This window comes from Chiroxiphia lanceolata, chromosome 4, assembly GCF_009829145.1.
Source record: "Chiroxiphia lanceolata isolate bChiLan1 chromosome 4, bChiLan1.pri, whole genome shotgun sequence".
In the NCBI taxonomy this organism is placed as follows: domain Eukaryota; kingdom Metazoa; phylum Chordata; class Aves; order Passeriformes; family Pipridae; genus Chiroxiphia; species Chiroxiphia lanceolata.
The window spans coordinates 9,048,211-9,068,429 of record NC_045640.1 but is presented as its reverse complement, the minus strand read 5'-3'; the positions used below and the strand labels follow the sequence as shown (position 1 = coordinate 9,068,429).

At 48.4% G+C, this 20,219-nt stretch overlaps 1 protein-coding gene across 1 annotated transcript; it reads left to right on the top strand.

Moving 5' to 3' along the window:
- Positions 1-4,804: 4,804 nt before the first annotated feature.
- LOC116786442 (flocculation protein FLO11-like) lies at positions 4,805-19,358 on the top strand. The gene is made up of 9 exons (XM_032687012.1): positions 4,805-5,274; positions 8,085-8,567; positions 9,891-10,026; positions 11,950-12,038; positions 13,773-13,836; positions 14,597-14,685; positions 15,708-15,820; positions 16,282-16,438; positions 18,639-19,358. Exons 1-9 carry the CDS (start codon positions 5,220-5,222, stop codon positions 18,788-18,790), a joined length of 1,338 nt encoding a protein of 445 aa, XP_032542903.1. The 5' UTR covers positions 4,805-5,219; the 3' UTR covers positions 18,791-19,358.
- The last annotated feature ends 861 nt before the right edge of the window (positions 19,359-20,219 follow it).

Genomic DNA, 20,219 nt, shown 5'->3' with positions numbered 1-20,219 from the left:
CGTGGTGTGGAAGTGTGGAATAAACCCTGGGGGTTTTTTTGACACTGCCTTTATCTGAATTAGAGCAAGGGTGGCCTCTCAGTTTCAGAGTGCTGCAGGAGGTGGGTGTCTCTTGGTTTGGGGTTGGTGGTTTTTAGGGAGGTTTGTTGTGGGGGTTTTTTAGAAACTTTTCATGCTCAGATGCCATCCCTAGAGTCAAGTTTATCCTGTGATGAGCATGAAGGTTTGTCTTGCAATGTTGAGTTACATGGATGTGTGTGGCTGGCCTTACTCCAGTTTCCTTATGCAGAGCCGTGTGACATGGCTGTGTTCCACTTCCCTGCGCTGGGGTGGTGCCAGACATAGTCTGAGCTCAGTGTTAATTGTGTCAGATCGACCTTATCAAATAGCTGGGAAGGGAATTCTGTTCCAGGTCAGCTGCTTTGGTAGAACGCTTGGGACAAAGCTTTGGGATAGATTGAGATGAGCTTTTTGTGATTTCATAGGGCACTTGTTCCATCAAGTTTTGCAGTATCCAGATGTGTCACTGATACACTGTACATGAATAGGTATGTGCCAGTTCACCTGCCTGCTGAGACTGGCCTGTGCCAAACTGGACCCAGTTTTTTCGCCACTGAACACTCTGGGCAGTCTTAGCTGGTACAAGCACAGGGCTTTTAATGTTTAGGGTGTTGCTCTAATGCTAACCCTCGAGTCTGATCATTGAGCAATTTGAGACCCAGACCAATTTGTCAGATGCTGCCCTGTATTCCCAGTGCCTTTAGGCAGAGCTCAGAACATCCCAGACTCCACTCGTCTCCCTGCCCGTGCAGGTGTGTGTGTGAACAGGCTCTCCTGAGAGCAGGGAAGGAAAGATAAGGCAAGAAGCAAAACCTGGTTATTCTAAAGTAGATGAGGTGACTTTATTTTCAGAATCAGCTGTGCTTCAAGACACTTGCGTGGTACCATCCCTGGAATTGCTCAAGGCCAGGCTGGATGGGGCTCTGAATATCCTGGTCTAGTGGAAGGTGTCCCTGCCCATGACAGCAGGGTTGAAATGAGATAATCTTTAAGGTCCTTTCCAACCCAAAACGTTTTGGGATTCTTTGACCTTCTCCTGAGGAACTTGGGGGGATTCCTTTATTTGGCTCTCAGAACATGGTTCCTGAGTAGCATTTGGTATTGGAGTCCTTCCTTGTGCAAATTTAATGGAAGCAGAAAACAATTGATTTCTCAGAATGGTTGATTCAAACCCTCAGTAGCATGTAAGCTTGGTTCTAGTGCCCGACCCATCATTTAGTGTCACTGGAGTCCATAGTCTCTCCTTTTTCCTTTTCATCTTTCAATAAAAATTATTCTTACTGGCTGTCTCTTCACATGGGAAAGCTGGAGACACAAGCTCTCATGACTGGCCTTGTGCTAAAATTCTGTGTCATTGATCCAGAGCTGTTGGCCAGGTGGGACCCAAGCTGTGCCTAAAGGAAAGGTTACCTCATGTTTCCTCCTTCCCTCCCCCAAAAGCTGCAGGCTGGGTTTGACCTGCATCCTTAACACTGACTACAACCAAGGCACACTGCCCTATTTTGGAGCTTTTTCACATTTCAAAACCCTCTTTTTAACTGATAGGGACTAATTAAGAACTAAATGTTCAATGCTGCTTGTAAGAAAATAAACTTTTAGCCTCAGCTTGTGCATTATAATGGTTGGATAAACCATCAGATCCCTGCTGTTTGGCTAGTTTTACTCTTTTTTGAACTCCTTCTAAATCCAGGTACAGAAGAAACACATTTAAAAAAAAAAAAAAGAGGTTTGAGTTATTTTAAAGTGACTACAATAACTCTTTTTTTACCTTTTTTTTTTTTTTTGTACTTAATTCCTTCAGCTCCCCTTTTGCGGGTTGTTATTCCAACTACACAACACCCATGACAGAGTATTCTGCTGGTGCAGTTTGAGAAGAGCAGCACCACCTTTTTTTTGGGGTTTCAGGGTTGGCTGGGGCGTGGCGGAGTGTCCTCGCTCCCCAGGGCTGTGGTGCCATCATGTGGCCGTTCGCTCCCGTACAGGTTTCGGTGTCCGGAGCACAAAAAAGTGTGTCCCTCCAGGAACGCCGGCGGCTTCCGCTTGCGTTTTTCTTTCTTACCCGTGTTGGAGTCTCTTGGTCCCTTCTTGGGCACGAGGCTGTTGGATCTGTGTTCCTAAAGCCTTGAGTGCCTGTCCTGTTTTATGGGAGTCAACTTGCATACCTTGGAATGACGTTGCATCTAAAAGGGGGTTCTGGATTCCCAGTTGCTTCCCAGCACAGCCCATGGGGGTAATGGTGCATCCCAGGAATGCTTCAGTGCTATTTTTTTTAATTTGTTTTATTTTATTTTTATTTTTTTTTATTTTATTTTTTTTATTTGTCTGCAGAGGAGGAAGTGATACCTGCTGGCTGGTACCTCTTCTGTTCACAGCCAGGTTTGGGTATGACTCGCAAGCTTCACTGCTTGAAGAAAAGTTGTTTTCCAAGAAAAGCTCCTGTCAGAATCTACCTTTGTCTTGAATATCTTGCTCTTTCCCAGGCAGCAGCTGCAGCCCAGCCCTTCAGGTTCTAGCTCAGCAGTAGGGTGTGGATCACCAAAGGACCATGGTCTGGTCAAATAGCTGGATACATACAGCACACCAGTTTTTTCCTCAGAGTAGTGGGAACAAGGTGGTTCTGCAGTATCTAGCCTGGCTTGGAGCATGGCAGTCATTTGGCACTAGAACAGGTTTGTAGTGGCTGCGTAGCTCAGAAATCCAAGTCTGCCCTCGGCAGATAAAATCTCTAATGGCACAACATCCTTTGCTGGCTCACTTTGGATGCTGATGTGGTTCTGGGGAGCCCTGGACAACAGCTGTGCTCCCCAGGCTGGGCAACACAGGGGAGTTGGTACGAACTGCTGGAGTGTCTGAGCCTGATGCCGTGTTCTTGGGAGAAACATCACTGGTTCTGCCTCTGCCCTGTAAGTTCTGAGGGTGGAGGGCAGTGTCTGGTTTATCTGGGGACACAAAGTTTGCCATCCATGGAGGAGCAACAGAACTGACAAGCAGAGAGCCCTGTGCCAGCCGAGGACATCGCTTTTGATCAGCCATAGCACTGCTTTTTATTCTCTGTGAGCCAACTAGCAAAAGCATTTAATCTCAACAGAGACAGTCCAGGGTGGGTCAGGAGTTTACAAATTTATCTGTTTGTACTTCTTTGCCCTGAAGTGACATCAGGCTTTTCCTGCTGGAAGAGTATTTCCAACTTGCTAAAATAATTGAGAAGAAAGCAGCTTGCCTTTTCTCTCCACTGGGCTCTGGTAGCTTATCCAGAAAGGGAGCTCTGAGGGCACAGGAAGGGGGTTTAATATGCAATTTCCCTTTCTCTTCCACATGTCAGGCTGAAACTTGCCACTGAAAGTACTGCCACATCCAGTTCTGAAGTGCTTTTCCAGTGTGTGTGTAGTGGCTGCTCAGGAAGAACATGACTTTCTTCTGGGACGTGGGGGTGTAGGAAGGTTCCCCACAAACAAGGGGTGCAGTTTGTGGTATGGAGAGGACTGATCTGCTGTCAGCTCCCTGAGCAGGATCCATCTCAGTGGGTAGTTGCTGGCAGTGTTGTACCTATACATGAGGCTGCTGCATCCTGCAGTGGTGCTTCTGTGGAAGTTGCCCAGCACTGCAGAGCCTCAGCCCACTGAAGGAGGGATGGCCCCACACAGGTCTGGGTGGAACAGGTTGTTGTGTTATTTACACAGACTGAGATCAAACACCCTGAGCAGAGACTTTTAAAACCTATAAAGCTTGTTGAGAGCTCTCCCACCTGCAGGGGAGGGTCAGCCCTCCACTCCTGCCTTACCTGGAGCCATTGGAGCAGCATCTCTGTGAGAGGCTGCCAGGGCTGAGTGCTGGGCCTGGGGCTGTGTCCTTGAGTCTGATATTTTACTTGCCGGCAGTAACCAGCTCAGGTTAAGGTTCTGTCTGACAGTGGGAAGCCTGGTCACTGCCTTGCCTGTGCCTACCCAAACTGGTGATACCAGACTGGAGGAGGCTGCCCTGTCTCCCTGCACCTGCCACGAGGTGGGTTAGCACCAACAGACTGTCACTGCTGGAGACAGGAGGATGAAAAACTGTCTTTGGTCCCAAATTGACACAACTCGGGCCACTGTGAGGAAAGCTTGAGGGTTTGTGTTAGAGCACACTAATTCTTGGCTCACCATGTTGGGTCCTGTTGAGGATCCTGGAGCACAGAGGACATGGGCTACCCATGACAGTGACCACATGATCTGCTCATGGAACTTGGGGCGTGTGGAACATCCACAATCCTACATGAGTAGCCAGCTGTTCCCTGACTTTGGGGGAAGATGTGACATGTGAGATGTGGCATTTGGCTGTCTGCTAAAGGAAATCCTCTCTCGCAGGGGGGGTTTGGCAATGCTGATTGCTAAATGATGGGGGCACAGTGAAAGGGGGGGATCTCTCAAAGCAGGGCTGTGAGGTGAGGAACACATGGGGACACCTGTGTCCTGAGGTGGCACAGCAAGCAGTATGGCCACTGGATAACATGTGGAAATTGGGTGGGGCCTTTCTAAACTTTAAACCCTCACCTCAAAATCATCATCATCATCAGGATCCTCAACAACTTGATACATCAAGCCGGACGGTTGGGGTCAGCGAGGGGGGAGTGAAATGCTGATTTGGAAAGCTCTGTGCTCACCAGAGGCTGCATTCTGGTTATGGCCTTGTGATCTTAGCTAAAATGGGAACTGCTCTGAACCGGGGACTCTTCTGGGGTTGTTTTTCTTGTTCTTCTTCTTACAGGAAATCTCGTGTGTCTACAAAATGAAATCCTCTCACTTGACGAGGTCACAGGGTGCTGGCCCGCAGCCAGGCGTGGGGTTCCTCCACTGCTCTGCTCGTTCCTCCCTGTGAGCCCATCGCTTCCTCCTGGACACTCCTCCTGCATGAATTTCTGCACGCTGCGAGGAGAGGCCTGGATCTGGTCTTCTCAGTATCCAGTTTGTGCTATGCTTTGAGAGGGCCAGTATCGTCTTAAGACCTGCTGCAGCCTCCGAATATAAACCCCCCTTTGTTGGGGAGAGGTTGACTTGACTGAGCCGCATGATCAGAGTCAGGTGACAAAATTGGGCATGAAAGCAGAGGAGAATGAGCAGTTGGGTGAGGGCATGAGCTGCTGATCTTGCCTTTTGACAAGCTGCGTTACTCCTCAGGGAAAAATGAGTGCCTGGCCCTCTCCTCTGCTTTGGAGCTTGACCACGGCGTGTTTAACAGGTAAGTCCTCCCGACGTGGAGTTCCTCTTTGCAGGCTGAGCACGGAGCTGGGTAAAGCCATAATGGGATTGTGAAAGCACTGGGCTTCACTGAGTCGGGGTGCTGCAGCTGGCAGGGCAAGGGGGGAAAGGAAGTAAGTGTTAAATGATAGGCAGTGTTGGAAGTGGGGTGAATACGGTAAATATAAAACCTTGCTTTTATAAGAAGGGAAAAAAAAAAGGAAAAATAGAGCTGTATTACCCTGCATATTGAGGACTTGCAGGGGCCTCTTTGTGGCTTTATCTTAAACCCTAAGGAACAGGATGCCTGCCTGTAGGGTGGGAAGGATCACCTCTGTAACCTTCCCTGACGTCCCCAAGGCTATTTGAGGCATCACACGTAAAATGACCAATCCTTCAAGTATCCCTGGAGGTACTTTGGTTGATTCACAGTGCTCTTAAAAAAAAAAAAAAGGCTCTAGAAATCAAAATTGCTGCTCCCTGGAATAGACAATATAAGAGCAGACAGGAAATGGTTTGTCTGATGAAGCTGAGGTTGTTTGAGTATTGTTTTTTCACACCTGTGACACTACAACTCATAAAACAAACAGATGAACTTTATTAGATGCTCAAAACTAGTTTTTTTCAGTCGGCTGACTTCTTTTTTTTTTTCTTCAGAAATTGTTCAAATTAATGTAAAAACTGCTGGCTACCGAAGGCTATTGATGACTACTGAAGTTTTGCAAGCAACTCTTTACTGTTTTAGTAAAGAAATTACTATCAAAGAGTATTTTCTGTTAAAGAAACAATGCATCTTAACAGTACCACCATTTAACACCAGAACCAACCAAACAATGAAAGCTTACATATTCAACTAAAAACCCAAACAACAACAAAATTCACCTCGTTAATGGCAGTCCAAGGTGTTTAAACCCCTGCAGAGTCTCTGGCTGGCAGAGCTGAGCTGATGGGTAGGGGTGCTCTGTGGGAGATCAGACTGTGATCCCAGCAGTCTGGGAGGTTTTTCCGGGAAAACTGGACAGTGACTTAGTGATAGTGTTTACCATTAGTTTAATGAATCTCGGGGCTGACTCAGTTCGTCGCCAGAGGCAAGGAAATAGCAGCAGACTGGCTTCAGCCCTTAAGGCAGGGGAGTCAGATGACAGGAATTGTGCACCTCAGTCCTGGGTGGAGGCATGGCCACGGTAGAAGTATCCTGTCCGGGCACTGTGGAGCTGCTCTTCCTGCCTAGGACCAATGCTGGCACCTCCAGGTCACTTGGATTTGAGCCTGGGGCAGATCAATATCCCACAAAATGACTGCTGTTAGATTTGGTGTCTCTGCTTTAGGGCTACAGCAAAACTTGGGCAGTGGCCCAGACAGCTGGGTGTTCATCTGCTTTACTCAATAGTTGCACAAAGATGGGCTTTAGCACTTGGTGAAGCACAAAGCAGGCACTTTCAACAGGAGGGAGCATTCTCATCAAACTCTCTCCATGTGATCTCAACTTTCTAAGGACTCTTTTGTCCAGTGTCCTGATTTTGCTGTAGAAATTTAACTGGAGTTACCATCAGCTTGGACTGCATGTTGTTGTTGTTCATACCATGGTGGTTCTAAGCACTGGTACCTGCAGTGCCTGGCCTTGCGTGGTGTGGACAAAGTTGAGGGACAAATCAAAGGCTAGGGATGAAGCAGGGTTAGGAAAAGCCTTCAGGGTCCATGGGTCTGCAGCTGCCTGGCCCTTGTGCTGTCACCCCTCTTCTCACCTTCCTCAACCTACATCCCCCTGTTGGGTGTCAGCTGCAGTTTTGGAGCTCCTTGAAACCCGTAAACTGGTTTCTTAAGATAGTCCTTTTGCTTTCCATGCCAAGGGGCACTCAGCTGTGTGGGGGTTTAGCACATGTGTGCTGGTTGGAAGAGCATGTTCACATGGTATCTATCAGCCCTGGTCTCATACTGGTCCTGTACAAGGTTGGATGTTTTCAGAAGCTGCATTTACTACTAAGTAAATCCCTGCCCTGAGTTCCTGACCCCAGCTGATGGGGCTGACTGACCTCAGTTGCTGTTGCAGGAGCTGCCTGTTTTGGTTCTGCTTTGCTTCCTTTACTTAGTACCACACTACTAAAGTAAAAACCAAACTGTTTAATTTCATGGGTCTCTCCTCTGTTCAGAAACTGGAAGATGTCCCTCATGCCTGTGACAAGGGATGGCTTCCATGAGCAGAAGACATTTCAGTCCACCACATATCATGGCAAAACAACTTGAGCTGCAGTAACACCTCTTTTCTCTGGAGATTACAGCTATCCTTTCTCTAGTGGGGGATTTCAGAATCAAAGCAAGTCTTGGCCTGCAGGTTCCCTTCTGGCTACTGCATATATCTCTAGACAGTTTTAAAAGATCCCAAACCCATGACTTTTCTTGGTTGATCCATTTAAGGGAGATGGGATAAAACAGCCAGCTACTTGACAAGCATCTTAAATCAGATTGTCATGAGCTCTCAGTGTAAACTGTCTCAAGGAGCTAACCAAACTGAGTGTTTCTGGCAGTTCTCACACCCTTTTATCTGGGAGAGTCAGGCCTCCTGGACATTGGCATCTACTTAGTTTGTGGCTTCATGGACCCATTAATTTAGCTCCTTGATAAGTCTCTTGTGTGCCAGGGATGCTCAGATGCTGACTCAGATCCTTGCTCTGTAGGGGATCACAGCAGATGGGAGCTTCTGGATGTCAGACAAGGACACATGGTTTAAGTAGTTGATAAAGACCCAATGGGAAGCCACTGACCAAGGGAGAACAATAATTTCGCCACTTCTTATGTTTTTTCTTCTCTTAGGTATTGCTTTAGGCCAGACAATCAGCACTGAGGTTTCTATTGCATCAACACCAGTGCCTCCCAGTACAACCAGCACTGAGGTTATTGCATCAAGCCCAGCATCTCCCAGTGCAAGCACCACTGCAGCCTCTGCTCCCCCAGCTGCCACTGCGACCCTCCTGGCTGGACTGGCATCAACCACTGCAAACCTTGTATTGTCCACAGCAGCTCCATCTGCTGATCCAAGCACCATAACCCCTGCTCAGGCTCTGCCCACCACCACAGATGTGACCATCCTCAGCTCTGGCAGCACAGCTGCCTCTCGAGTATCTACAGGACCAGTGGGTGCATCTACAGGTGTCCCAATGTCCCCTCCAGGAGTGGCCACGTCTCCCGGGGTCCCGTCGGCAGCTCTGTCCCTCACCACCCCTCAGCCCTCCAACTGCAGCAGAGTGAACATGACAGCCTGTTCTCACTGCCCCCCAGGGACATTCCCCAGTGAAGGTAAGAGTCCCTGCTCGCCCTGGATCCCGTGTGAGGTGGAAAAGTGACTTGTCAGGGGAGGTGACACCAGCACGTGTTCTTATGTTGGAAACCTGGACAGGCAGCAGGAGAGGGAGATGATTCATCGCACCTTTCTGACATTAAAGACTTGGTCTTCTCTGGCCTTGTGCTGTTGGTCTTCCCGAGGTTTCCCAGTGGGATGACAAAGCAGTAGGATTGTGGCACAAAATGTAACACAAGTGTAACTTGATTTATCTGGAGAAAGATGTTATTTTTAGATACAGTGCCAAATACAAGGTCAGCTTCCAGCTGTCTTGAATGTTTGAAAGAGAATCTCTGCTACAGAAACAGGCTTTTCCCTTGGGCTTGAGAAAATACTTGATCAACCTCTGTTGTGGTCGGGAGTGCATAATATTACCTTTTCCATAAGTTAGTTATTTTGTAACATGGTTGGGTTTTGTTTTCAAACACAACTTCCCCACAAAAAAAATCTCAAAAAACCCCCAAAAACAAAAAAACACGACCACCGAAAAAGAATTCTCTAAAATAAAATCCATGTACTTTTTGCTTACACCCCCCTCCCCCACTGCAGGGCACTTTCAAAAAGGGGATTAAGCAGCTCTAATGTTTAGGGTGAATCTGCAGAGGACAGGAGTTAATTCCCACCTCCCTTGTGTGTAGAACATTCATCCACAAGGTCTTCTCCTCTTGCCTGTGCTTGATTATGCAGCACCCAGGACTGGCTCCTGCAAGCAGTGGGATGGCAGGTCTGACATGTTCACCTACAGCAAATCCCACCCAATTACTCTGCATGGTTTGGATTTGTTTTGAGAAGCAGAGAGGGATAGAGTTTGCCTGGTGGGAATGCCATGGTACCTGTGCTCAGAGAAAAGCTGTTACTGCTTAAGGCATATCCTCTGCTCCAGGGTTTTACTCATCAGTTCTGCTTCCTGCAAGCTTAAATTACCAGTAATTCAAAGGTTTGGGTTTTCTTGGGATTTTTTTATTTGTGTGTTGGAGGAAAAGTAAGGAAAATGTTCCTGTCCCCTCAAATTAAAGGAGGAAAAAGCAGTGACCTTAACTACTGGAAATCCACATTAGTAGACTTGACACCTTAGATCATCTTAGGGCTGTTCTTCAGCTTGCTAATGATGCACAGCAGCATAATTAGCATTAATATTGCAGTTCCTACATTCTGAGGGTGCCTTGCCAGAGGGGCTGCCTCCCAACCCTTCTGTGTTCATGGCAGTGACCCATCCTGACGAGCACAGGGCTTTCACTCAAGTCTTGCAGCCCTGATCCTGACTTTTTGTTCCAATTTAGGCACCTTGAGCTGCTCATGCTGTGCAGGGGGCTCGTGCACAGACCCCAGTGCCTGCAGCTCCTGCCCACCGGGCCACTACCAGCCCCAAAGTGGGCAACCATCCTGCCTGCCCTGCCCGCAGGGGTCTTATACCAGGTAAGTGACTGAGCCCCCGGGCATGGTGGGAGGTGGATGCTATTCCTCAAAACACTTCCCAGCTGGCTAAATCTCCTCCTTTGGGCTGTAGGAAGAGTGCTGCAAGGGTTGTTTCTCATAGGCTAAATTCTCACCAGGAAACCTTAGTGTGGATATCTTGGTGCTGAGGGCTGCCCAGTGGCTGCTCCATCCCTCTGCAGGCTGCCCTTTTATACCCCCATGGTCTTTTCTGTGTACTAGGGGGGAACAGGTCCGTGTTGTGATGAGGGAACACTTGGGAGTGAGGTCTGGGTTCATCTTCTCATCTTTTCTCTAGGATATCTCTGGCCCATGGGCTCCATCTCTGTGCTTTGCTTGAGTATTTTCTCAATCCCTGTTTTCTTGCCCCCAAGGGATCTCATTACATTTAAGTTGCTGGCATCTAAAGCAACATCCTCAGCTGACAGGGTGTGGAAAAGCTGACAAGACATCCCAGACAGAAACTCTGCCTTGCAGTCTCACCAGGCTGCCTCATCCACTTGTACATCATGCTGTACAAGTCCTCTGGCTGCAGGGACGTGTGGATGTGCTGCTCTCCCCATTTTCCATCAGGTTTTCCCTTTTCTGCAACCAGTGGGTTCCGTCCCTCAGGTGGTTGCAAGGACAGAAGGGGTGGTGAGAGCTTCCTAGGACAGTGTCCATCACAGAGCAGCTCCATTTGGATCAGTCCTGGGGAGAGGGAACAAATTCTGCAGGGAAGAGTGACCCAACTGTGCAGTTTGTTTGCAGCAGCCCCTGAATTTGGGGTGCCAGCATCCTACCCCTTCTTGCAGTTTGTGCTGTGAGGACCTACCTTAAAAATTTACACCCAAATTGCTTTAAAAACACAACCAGGAGCAGTCCCCAGGGCACCACACAGCTGCCGCTGTCAGGATGTGGGAGAGGGCAACAGGGAGCCGAGGACCAGAGAGGGTCAGCCAGTGGTGTTGGGTTTGTGTGTGCCAGAGCAGGGACATGGATATGGGGGATATGGAGGCTGGGGGTTCTGGGGGTGCAGTGTGTGAATGGCCATCTCTGTGGCAGCTGTCTGGGCCTTGGGGCTGCGATGGGATCATTTAACATTTTTGTGGTATTTGGAGAATCCAGCCTCCCTGGAGCTTTGAGCGGCTCTGGCTGGCACAGGCCCTGTGTTGGTTTGTTTTAAGCAAAGCATTTGCTCTGTTTCCAACTGATTTTTGTTTTGGTTTTCTTTTCTGCAAATCTTGGTCAGCCCGGGGGTTTCTGAAGGAATTAAAGAGCATATCCTTGTTTTCCTCCAAAGCATCCCTGAGAACGTTAACAAATTCTTATACCCCCATGCTTGTTGTGGGGGATTTGGCTCTGTCAGTGATGAATGTAATAGCTTCCTCTTTCCCTGCCTTTCCCTCATTTCCTCCCCCTCCTCCTAGAGGTCTAACATATTGCATCCCCTTTCCTACAATCCCTGTTATTTAAGGTCAGGGCTCTCTCACACGTCACTGCCTGTGGTTTAGCTTCTGATTTCCAACAATGGAGCAGCTCCTCTTGAAACGGCTGATGGATGCTGAACAGCAAACACCTTTCCAATTCAATGTAATATTCAAATGTGGATTTAAGAGTCTGACTATAAACCAAGGGTTTTAAGCCTGGCCACAATGTATTCTTCAAGACCTTTGATTCAGACCTTCCCTTTCCATGTAGCTCACAGGCACAGGGCATCTCTAATGCTAATAATACAGGAATTTTTTTTTCAGCGGACCTTTAACATTCAGGCCAGTTCACAATAATGTTTTTCTGCCTGAACTCCTTCTTTATAATGACTCTGTTTCTAGATTTGTCAGTGCTGTGCTCTGCTCTCTCCTCTCCAAGCAGATAGAGGCTCGGGTGACCTAAAATAGCATTCCCCTCTGCTCCCTTCTCTCCCAGCTTCCCAAGGAGCACCGTGTGCCTTCCCTGCCCACCTGGCCATTTTGCTGATGAGTCTGGGGCTGCAGCCTGCAGAGCATGTGAGCAAGGTAGGCTTTGCTCTGTATTCAACCCAAATGCATTTTCATCAGCCTACCCGATGCTTTTTCCCAGGGCCAGACGCAATTACCAGGTAACTTAAAAGCACCAAAGGGTAAACAGGTTATTTTGTTCAGGCTAAAAATAGCACAGCAGATCCCTTCCCATTCTGCTATTGACATTTTTATGAAAATGAAAAGAACAGATCTTGGAGTCAAGCTTGTGTTTCCAACAAGCTAATGCTAACAGTGCAATGAAAATCAGGAAAGAAGGTTTATGAAATTCAGTTATAGCAAAAGGGGGAGGGGTGTGTCAGGAAAATAAAGTATTCCTCCATTTTTAATGGCAAAGATGAGTCTTGTTTTCACTTAGGCAATCTTCTGCAGCCTGAGTGTTAAGTGTAATGCTCTCCTTATTCCCCAGGTGTTAAAACTGGAGTTTCAGTGAGGTGCTTTGCACCTGGGTGATGCCACGCGAGCCTGGCACAATGTGTTTGCAGATGAGGCAACAGCGTGTGCAGAACAGAACAGCATTTACTTATACCTAATTAACACATGCAGTGCAGCAGCTATTCTGCACTAGAATGGGGTGCTGCTCGAACATGCACAGCTGTTCTTTGGAAAATCCTCCCACTGAAACGCTGGGTTGGTACCTAAACCTTGGCTGTCACTTGCTAATTTCAGGAGGAGCAAAGTCCGACTGGCGACAGCAAGGGGGTCTGTCACTCCCCTTACTCAGCAGATTTGAACACTGTGTTAGGCCACAAGGGAGTCTGTGGGGGTGGCCCCTAAATCCTTCAATTATAAATGTAAAAATATCCTTTTTCCCTGCAGGGAGAGGGAGGTGGGTTTGGTTTGATCCTGCCCTGCTGCAGCCCCTGCTGTTTGGTGCACATCTGTGTGGATTTGAAGCAGATCTTACCCACACTGCTTTCAGCTCCTCTCTGAACATTAGTTTTGTCCAGTGTGGCCCCATGGCTGTGATAAATTTTGTGCACCATCAGGTTCCTTCCCAAAACCTCCTGAATTCCCAGGTGCTGTTCTCCTGGCTTTCCCGCTGGTGTTGCGGGACTCACAACTTGGGTCCTGCCAGCCCCTGCCCACACCATGGCCACTTCGGGGCACTTCACTCCTTGTTGTGCTTTGGGAAGGGTTCCTATGTGTCCTCCTGCCCATGAGGGTCCTCATGGCGCAGGGAAGGAGGGGGGGTGAGTAGCTGATTCCTGCACCAGCAGAGCCATCCTGGTTGGTGGGTCTTGTGTCCTTCCCCTTGGGGGCAACGAGATGCACCCCAGACTTCCTGGGATGAGGGAACTCCTAGAAGGGCTGGGGTGACCAGAGGGATTTCCCCAGGCCAGGGACTTGCTCCAGCTGAATAACCCAGGAGATGGCACTGGGATTACCTATTCCAGCTTCATTCCAGTTCAACCTGTGGTGCTGGGAAGGGTGACAGATCTCTCTGTCTCCCTGGTGAGGTTTTGGATGTGAGAGTGACACCAGGGCAATCTGCCTGATCCCCCCATGCATCCCTCAGCGTGGAAGAGGGCAGTAGGGAACTTTTATTGCTCTTTCAGAGCTTTTGACAAATAGAACCCCAAATATCCTGAATTAGCCCATGAAATGCCACCTGAAGCACGTTGTGGGGATTTATTTTGTTGCTTGTAAAACGAAGATGAGTAAATACACAACAATGTGTGGCAGTGATGTGGAGGCAAGACCCTGAAGCCTTACTTTGCTCTTTTTCAGGTTATTTTAGCTCCAAGCAAAACTCATCTTTTTGTCTTCCTTGCCTGCCGGGATCATTTTGCAAGTAAGAAGCCTCCTGGGACACTGGCTCTCAGGCAGACAGGGAGAGGGGTGTTTCTTTTGGCCACTGAGCTGCAACCACCAGTGCAGTGGCCACAGACAAGTCATCTGCCACTTCAGCTGTGGAGATGTTTAGTGCCGACCCTGGTGAGAGAGGGGAGGTTGGGGTGTTTATGTCCAAAGCAGGAGAACTGGCATATGGATACTTACCTTCCTTCTGACTTCCCTTGAGCTCATTTGTCTTATGCAGCAGATCTCTGCTGAACCCTGCTTAAATTGCCATGGGACTTAACCCAGGGCTTAACCAGCTGTATTGCAGGTCTAGCCAAGTTCTAACCAGTTCCAGCCAAGGAATGCCAGATAAGGCAAAGTGACTTCTAGGATAACAAGTTCTTACAGGTTTCATTCAAATAAGCAGTCAGAGAGGACAGAAATGCCATCATGTTCCCAGCCCTAGTTAGACATGTGTCCAAGGCCAAGCTGGATGGGGCTTTGAGCAACCTGGTCTAGTGGGAGGTGTTCCAGTTGGCACTGGATAATCTTTAAGGTCCCTTCCAACCCAGACCATTCTAGGAATCTATGGCTGCATGCAAGGAACTGCACTGGAGAGAGACACTGTGAATGCCCATAAAATGGGAAAAGCTTAATTCCTGATAGACCCTGGAGAGTCCAGTCTATACATATATAAGAGCTGGCTTTTGTGGGCTGGGCTGGCCTTGGAAGTGCTTGTCCTACAGCATGTCCTGCCTCCTCTCCCCTCCCAGCACCACCAGCTGCACGGCCTGTCTGCCTTGTCCTGGGGGACAAGAGGCTCCTCGGGAGGCGTCGGACGACTGTGTGCCCTGCCAGCCAGGTAACTGCAGGGAGGGTGGGGCTGGGCTTCCCAGGTAACTCTGCAGGGAGGGTGGGGCTGGGCTATCCCAGCTGGGAACACGTGGCTTCACTGCCAGTGGAAGCGGCTTATTCCCGAGACTGCTCCCATTGGACCTGGAGGCTGTGTCTCCCTATCCTGGCTGGCGTCTGCAGAGCAAAGCAGTGAGGGCTGGTGCTGGGGCGTTTAACTCGCTGGTGGAGGCTGTGCCTGTGCCAGACCTTCCTGCCGAGGTTAATGGCTTGGAGGAGGGCGGGCTAGTCCCTGGCACGCCAGGGCACCCAAAGCCAGGCTGGATACATAGTTCTGGCTAAAAAGCATCTTCATCAGTGGTGGTGGCTTTGCTGAAGAAAGCACAGAAGGGGGGATGCTCTGCGCTGGCAGCAGCCTGGGGCAAAGGGAACAGTCAGAGAGGGGATGTGAGGACATGGCCCTGCGGGAGGGCAAAGCGCTCCGGGCACCCCTAGTGGCCATGGCCAGCCTCCACTTTGGACACAGCACCAGGGGTTTCTTGTAACCAAGTTTTAAACGTGCAGAAAACCATTTACCGCTTTGAGACTTGGAACTTCTGTGACCCATCGTTCCCACAAAGCTTAGGAAACCAAGCTGTGCTTTGAACTGTGCTCAGCAAGTTTCAAACAGCCGGAAAAGATGTTTGAATCCAGAACTGGAGTGGATGAAACGCTAGTGACCTCCAGCGCCAACCTCCCATCTGCTTTAAAGCCAGAGCTCACAACTAAATCCTTCCCCCACCTACTCCTACTCGCATCTACTGTTTGCCGAGGTCTGACCCCAGATATTCTTTAGTCCCTCTGTCCCTGTTTGTTCTGTTCTGCCTCTTTGCCACCGACCCAGGACCAAAGGCCAGGCTCAGTTTTTGTTATGCACATAAGTCTTTAATGCTCTTTCTCCCTGTGGCTTTGAAAACCAGATCATCCATATGCAATTGCAAAGGTCCTGGGGTCTAGTCCCAGATCTTAATTTTGTGCTTATTTGCTCTTTAGGTACATTCAAAGGTCCAAATGACAGCAGGTGCAAGGTCTGCAGGACAGGAGAGTTCCAATTACAGCGGGGCAAGGAGAGCTGTGACCTGTGCCCAGAGAATCATTACTGCCCTGTGAGTCCCCATCAGCTGGTGGAATAGCCTGGGTTAACAATAGAGCTGTCCCATGACAAACCAAATACACTTCAATTAACTTTTTTTTTTTTTTTAATCTGAGCTTCTTTCCTTTTTTTAAAACAGACAGAGCCCTGATGGAGGGAGATGGTTAAAATTATGACACCAGGAGGGGGGTTTTTTGCTACCCCTGGAGCTGCCCACTCTCCCTGGGCCATCAGGGGATGGTGTGTCCATTAATGAGGGGGTTGATGTATGGACTTGCTGCGTAATGACACCTTCTGCTCTTCCCCTACTCTAACACCACAGGGGCAGACAGGCTGAATTTAATGACAGCAGGTTCATTTCTTAGTTATTTTTCTTCAGGTTTTTTTTTTTTTTCAATGCTACAGTGTCACGTCCCTTTGCACTAGTTACCTTCTGCAGTTTGCTGGTGCTGAGTTACTTCTTCTCTTGGGCAGAGCCCAGATGTGAACCCGGTCAAGTGCCCTCCTGACGCCTTCTGCCCCCGGGGCAGCACAGAGCCGACCTACTGCATGGAGCTCTTCCTATACAAGGCAGGGGACTCCTGCCAGCTGACCCCTGTGATGATCGTTCTCCTGGCCACCTTCTCTGCAGGTGAGCATCAGTCTTCTCTGTCCTGAGGTAAAACTAGACACCCCTCTGCAGCTGGGCACCCTTCTGTTAAACCAAGTATTCTCTGGATGGTGTATTTCGTGTTTCTGGGAATCTGGATTTCTAATGAAGGTCTTTCTGGCTGCTTTCAAGCCCAGTGATAATCCTTTCCATGTTAATATGTGTTAACAGCTGTACTTTTTCTGGAGTAAGGCTGAATGCTTGTTGTCTGTCCCTGGGAAGCAGGTGTACATATGGACCCCACATCAGGAATTTCTTGACTGCCCAAAAGTAGGAAATAAGCCTAATTTCCTTTTGGTATGAGACTTTGCTTCCTGAAAGCATTTCTGCCTTAACTTCTGCCACAGCATCCAGCAGGACTGGGGGCTACCAGCTCGTGTACTGCTGCTTGTATTGATGCCATAGTGCATCTTGTAACCAGCAGAATGAGACAGCCAGCACCTGCTGAGTGTGGGGAGCATCCCTCATCCCAAGTGCCACCTGCTGGAATTAGCTCACTAGGGCAAGCCCATGGATGAGCTTTTCTGCTGGGAAGCTGCACCATGAACAATCATTCCAAGACAATGTATTTGCATTTGTAGACTTAGCAAAGGGAAAAATAGAGTTCTGTTGGTTTTAATCAATGTTGAGGGGAGGTTTAATTGGAGAGTTATGATGAAAATGGGCAACTATTACTGCTATGGATTGCAAAAAGGGCAGATGAGGAAGCTGGGAAGAGGGTTTTGTCTCCCGTGCCCAGGCAAATGAAGAGAAATTCTTAAGTGCCACTTACACTACCAGAGATGAAAATCTTGTGTCAAGAGAGCTAAGTCACAGAGATGACTAAGCCATCAGAGGATAAGGAATATCCAATAACCCTCATATCCATGGCTTTCTGTGTTTCAAGTGTGTGTTATGTACCTCCTGAAGACCCATTCTCCACTCAGCTCACTGTTGTTAAAAGGCAGGGGAAGATAAAATAGATGTGCTGTTCCCCACAGTGAGCAAAGCTGCTTCTCCAACAATAAAGCAGCGAAAGTCCCCATCACACTCCTCTCCTGGCAGCTAAGGAGAGGACTCCATGGATGCATAGAGGAGACAAGGACAGCAGGATCTGGAGGAGCTCTAACAGCACTGGCTGACTGCTTGTCTCCCAAGAGCTGAAATGCCTGGTGGGAGCAGATGAGGGTTGTTCTCACAAGCTGTGGCTCAGAGCCATGCGAAAGCTCCTCCACTGACCCCTCTCCCCCTCATGCCAGGCTGTAGCCCAAAAGTCTGCCAGATGCCATCTGAAGCGAATATTAATTTGAAAAAGTAGATTAAAATGAAGTGTATGAAAAGCCCGTCCACAGAGGCCCACAATGGCCCATTAACCAGCATTTCTGATAAACAAGTCTGAGGGTGAGAGAACAGCATTCCCCGGCGCAGTCCCGCCTCTCCCAGAGCTTGCTACAAGGAGGGGGGAAGGAAACAGCCCACACAGGAAAAACACGAGTATTTCATGGCTGGTCTCACAGATCAAGTGTTTAGCATGAGACTGTCTGCTCATGCAGCCTAAATTTGGGCATATTTGTCTGGCCATATTGCATCACAGCGACAGATCTGTGCTCTTCTGTTCAGATCAATTTTCCCTGATGATGCTTCTGCCAGAAACAAATGAACAGAATGTCGCAGTACTTGAGATTTGCCAATTATTTCCATGTCTATGCCCAATCTAAAAGTAATTTTTCCTGACAGCCCTGATGCTCTCAGTCTAGACTCAAAAGTTAATCTAGGTTAGTTACTTCTTGTGCCTCAGTGTGAGCGCTGCTCAGAGCAAACTAATTTCTCAACAAGAGTCTTTGGTGGGATCTGCAGTGGATAGGATGCCATGTAGAAAAGAACAGTTCCATGGAGCAGAGAGCTAATGGGAGTAGGAAAGCAAGTTACTGAAGTATTTCATTAAAACCTGCCATTATTCCCTGCAGCTTCCAGGGCAAAGCTGAAATGCCGGAGTGTTTATTATTATTGCTAGCCAAACCTTTTTCTGGTGGTTTATTTTGAGGGTTTTTTGGGGGGTGTGTGGGAGAGGCAGAGTATGTAGGAGAAAAAACCCTTATGTTACTGGAAGAGAATATCTGGGTTGGGAAGCCTCAGAGCAAACATCACCTGGTGCTTTCTTTACCTTCCCATCTGAGAATGACTACAATTCCTCTCTTTCCAGGTGGAATCTTTGTTATCTTCCTAATAATTCTGAGAAGGCGGCAAGACTCTGGCAGGAAATCACTGAAGTCTCTGTTGCTGCCCCGAGGCTCAGGACGACACTCGACTTACGGGGGCACGGAGCACACAGAACCAGTCTATGCTGGGTGGTAGCACAGGACAGGCCACCAGCAGGCACCTGCCTCTGTTTTGCCTGGGGCAAAACAGATGTGTGTGTGTATGGGCAAGGTGTTTAACCACAAGAAACTTATTTCTGTATAGGTAAAATAAGTGCTGAGAAATAAAACTCAGTTTTTGAGTTGTGGCTGCTTGTGCGAACCAACCCAGCTGCCTGCTCTGCCACACTGGCCTGATGGAAAAAGTGTTCCCCTTTCAATTCCTGGCTTCATTCACAATATTTTTCTCCTTTCCCAGGGGGAAAAAACCCGAACAGAAGCAAACAATTATGCCTCTCTCTCCATTTCAGTAGTCAAGCTCAACAGAGTGAGGACTGACCGCTCCAGTTATTGAAGTTCCTGTGACACAACACTCCCTTACACCCGAGCATGAATTAACATGAATGTGCTTCTTTTTACTAATATGTCATTTGTATTTTTTTTCTCATTATCAAATGGGTAAGTCAAGAAAGGAAAAAGCTTTCCCCTTCCTCTTAGCTGTGGGCAAACATGTGCAACTAAAATAATGGTTGATTCTGGGACAAATACATCTCTGTTGTTTCCTGTTTTAAGGTGGTCCTTCATACTAGAGCTACAAAAGCAACTCAAAGGGAGCAGCATGGTGCAGGCACAGAAAATGCCTTGCAGATTTTTGCATGCTGAGGAGATAGGCCTTTTTGAGACCCATTCCCTAAATGCCTATGCAAAGTTGTTTCCCTGATCCCAGACACTTGATTCATCCCCCACCCATGAGAGCAGCAGGTCTGGTTTCTACCTGTTTGCTCTGCCACTCCAAGCCTTCTCCTGTGCACCCAGCCCAGTTTAACCATCTTGTTAAACTGATGTGATTTGTTTTTTACAGGGGTGATTTCAAAGTGTGTAGTTGGGTGACTCTTCTCTTTTTAAACTTACTTTTGCTGTATTTTCCCTGCTGTGCTTTTTCTCTCAGTGATGTTTGGTCAGGGCCCCAGGCACCCAGAAATGCCATTGACTGTACTGGAGTCAGGCTCAACTGCTCCATGAAACCGGTACCTGGGGCCTCTTGACCTTCCCACTTTCCTTTTCCTCCTACAGTGACGTTCACACACGTGCTGTGTAAGCCCAGACAGACCAGCCAGCTGTGACCCTTCATGTCAGGGCTGTGCTTCACCAGCTCTGTGAGTGCTTGTAAAAATAGTACCTACTATGAAAAGATCCACGCTTTCAAATGACTCTGTACTGAGGTGGGAGCAGGTGTTACTTCTACTTCAGTCTTGCACTAATGGGCCCCTGGAGCAGCTCAGTTGGCTGAATAACCCAGCTGTGGAGGGGTTAAGTGGTTCCTGCCCTCAGCTGCTCATTCTCTCCCCAGGGGAGGTGTTAGTGTGTTTCAAAAAATATATAAAATATATCAGTGCTCTGATCTGTCTCAACTATGTCAGATGAAT

Excerpts from the sequence above, each read along its gene's own strand:
- LOC116786442 (XM_032687012.1), top strand. The coding sequence starts at position 5,220 with ATGAGTGCCTGGCCCTCTCCTCTGCTTTGGAGCTTGACCACGGCGTGT. Across the intron at positions 5,275-8,084 it reads GACCACGGCGTGTTTAACAG|GTATTGCTTTAGGCCAGACA; the intron begins GTAAGTCCTCCC and ends TTCTTCTCTTAG. Across the intron at positions 16,439-18,638 it reads CCTGGCCACCTTCTCTGCAG|GTGGAATCTTTGTTATCTTC; the intron begins GTGAGCATCAGT and ends CTCTCTTTCCAG.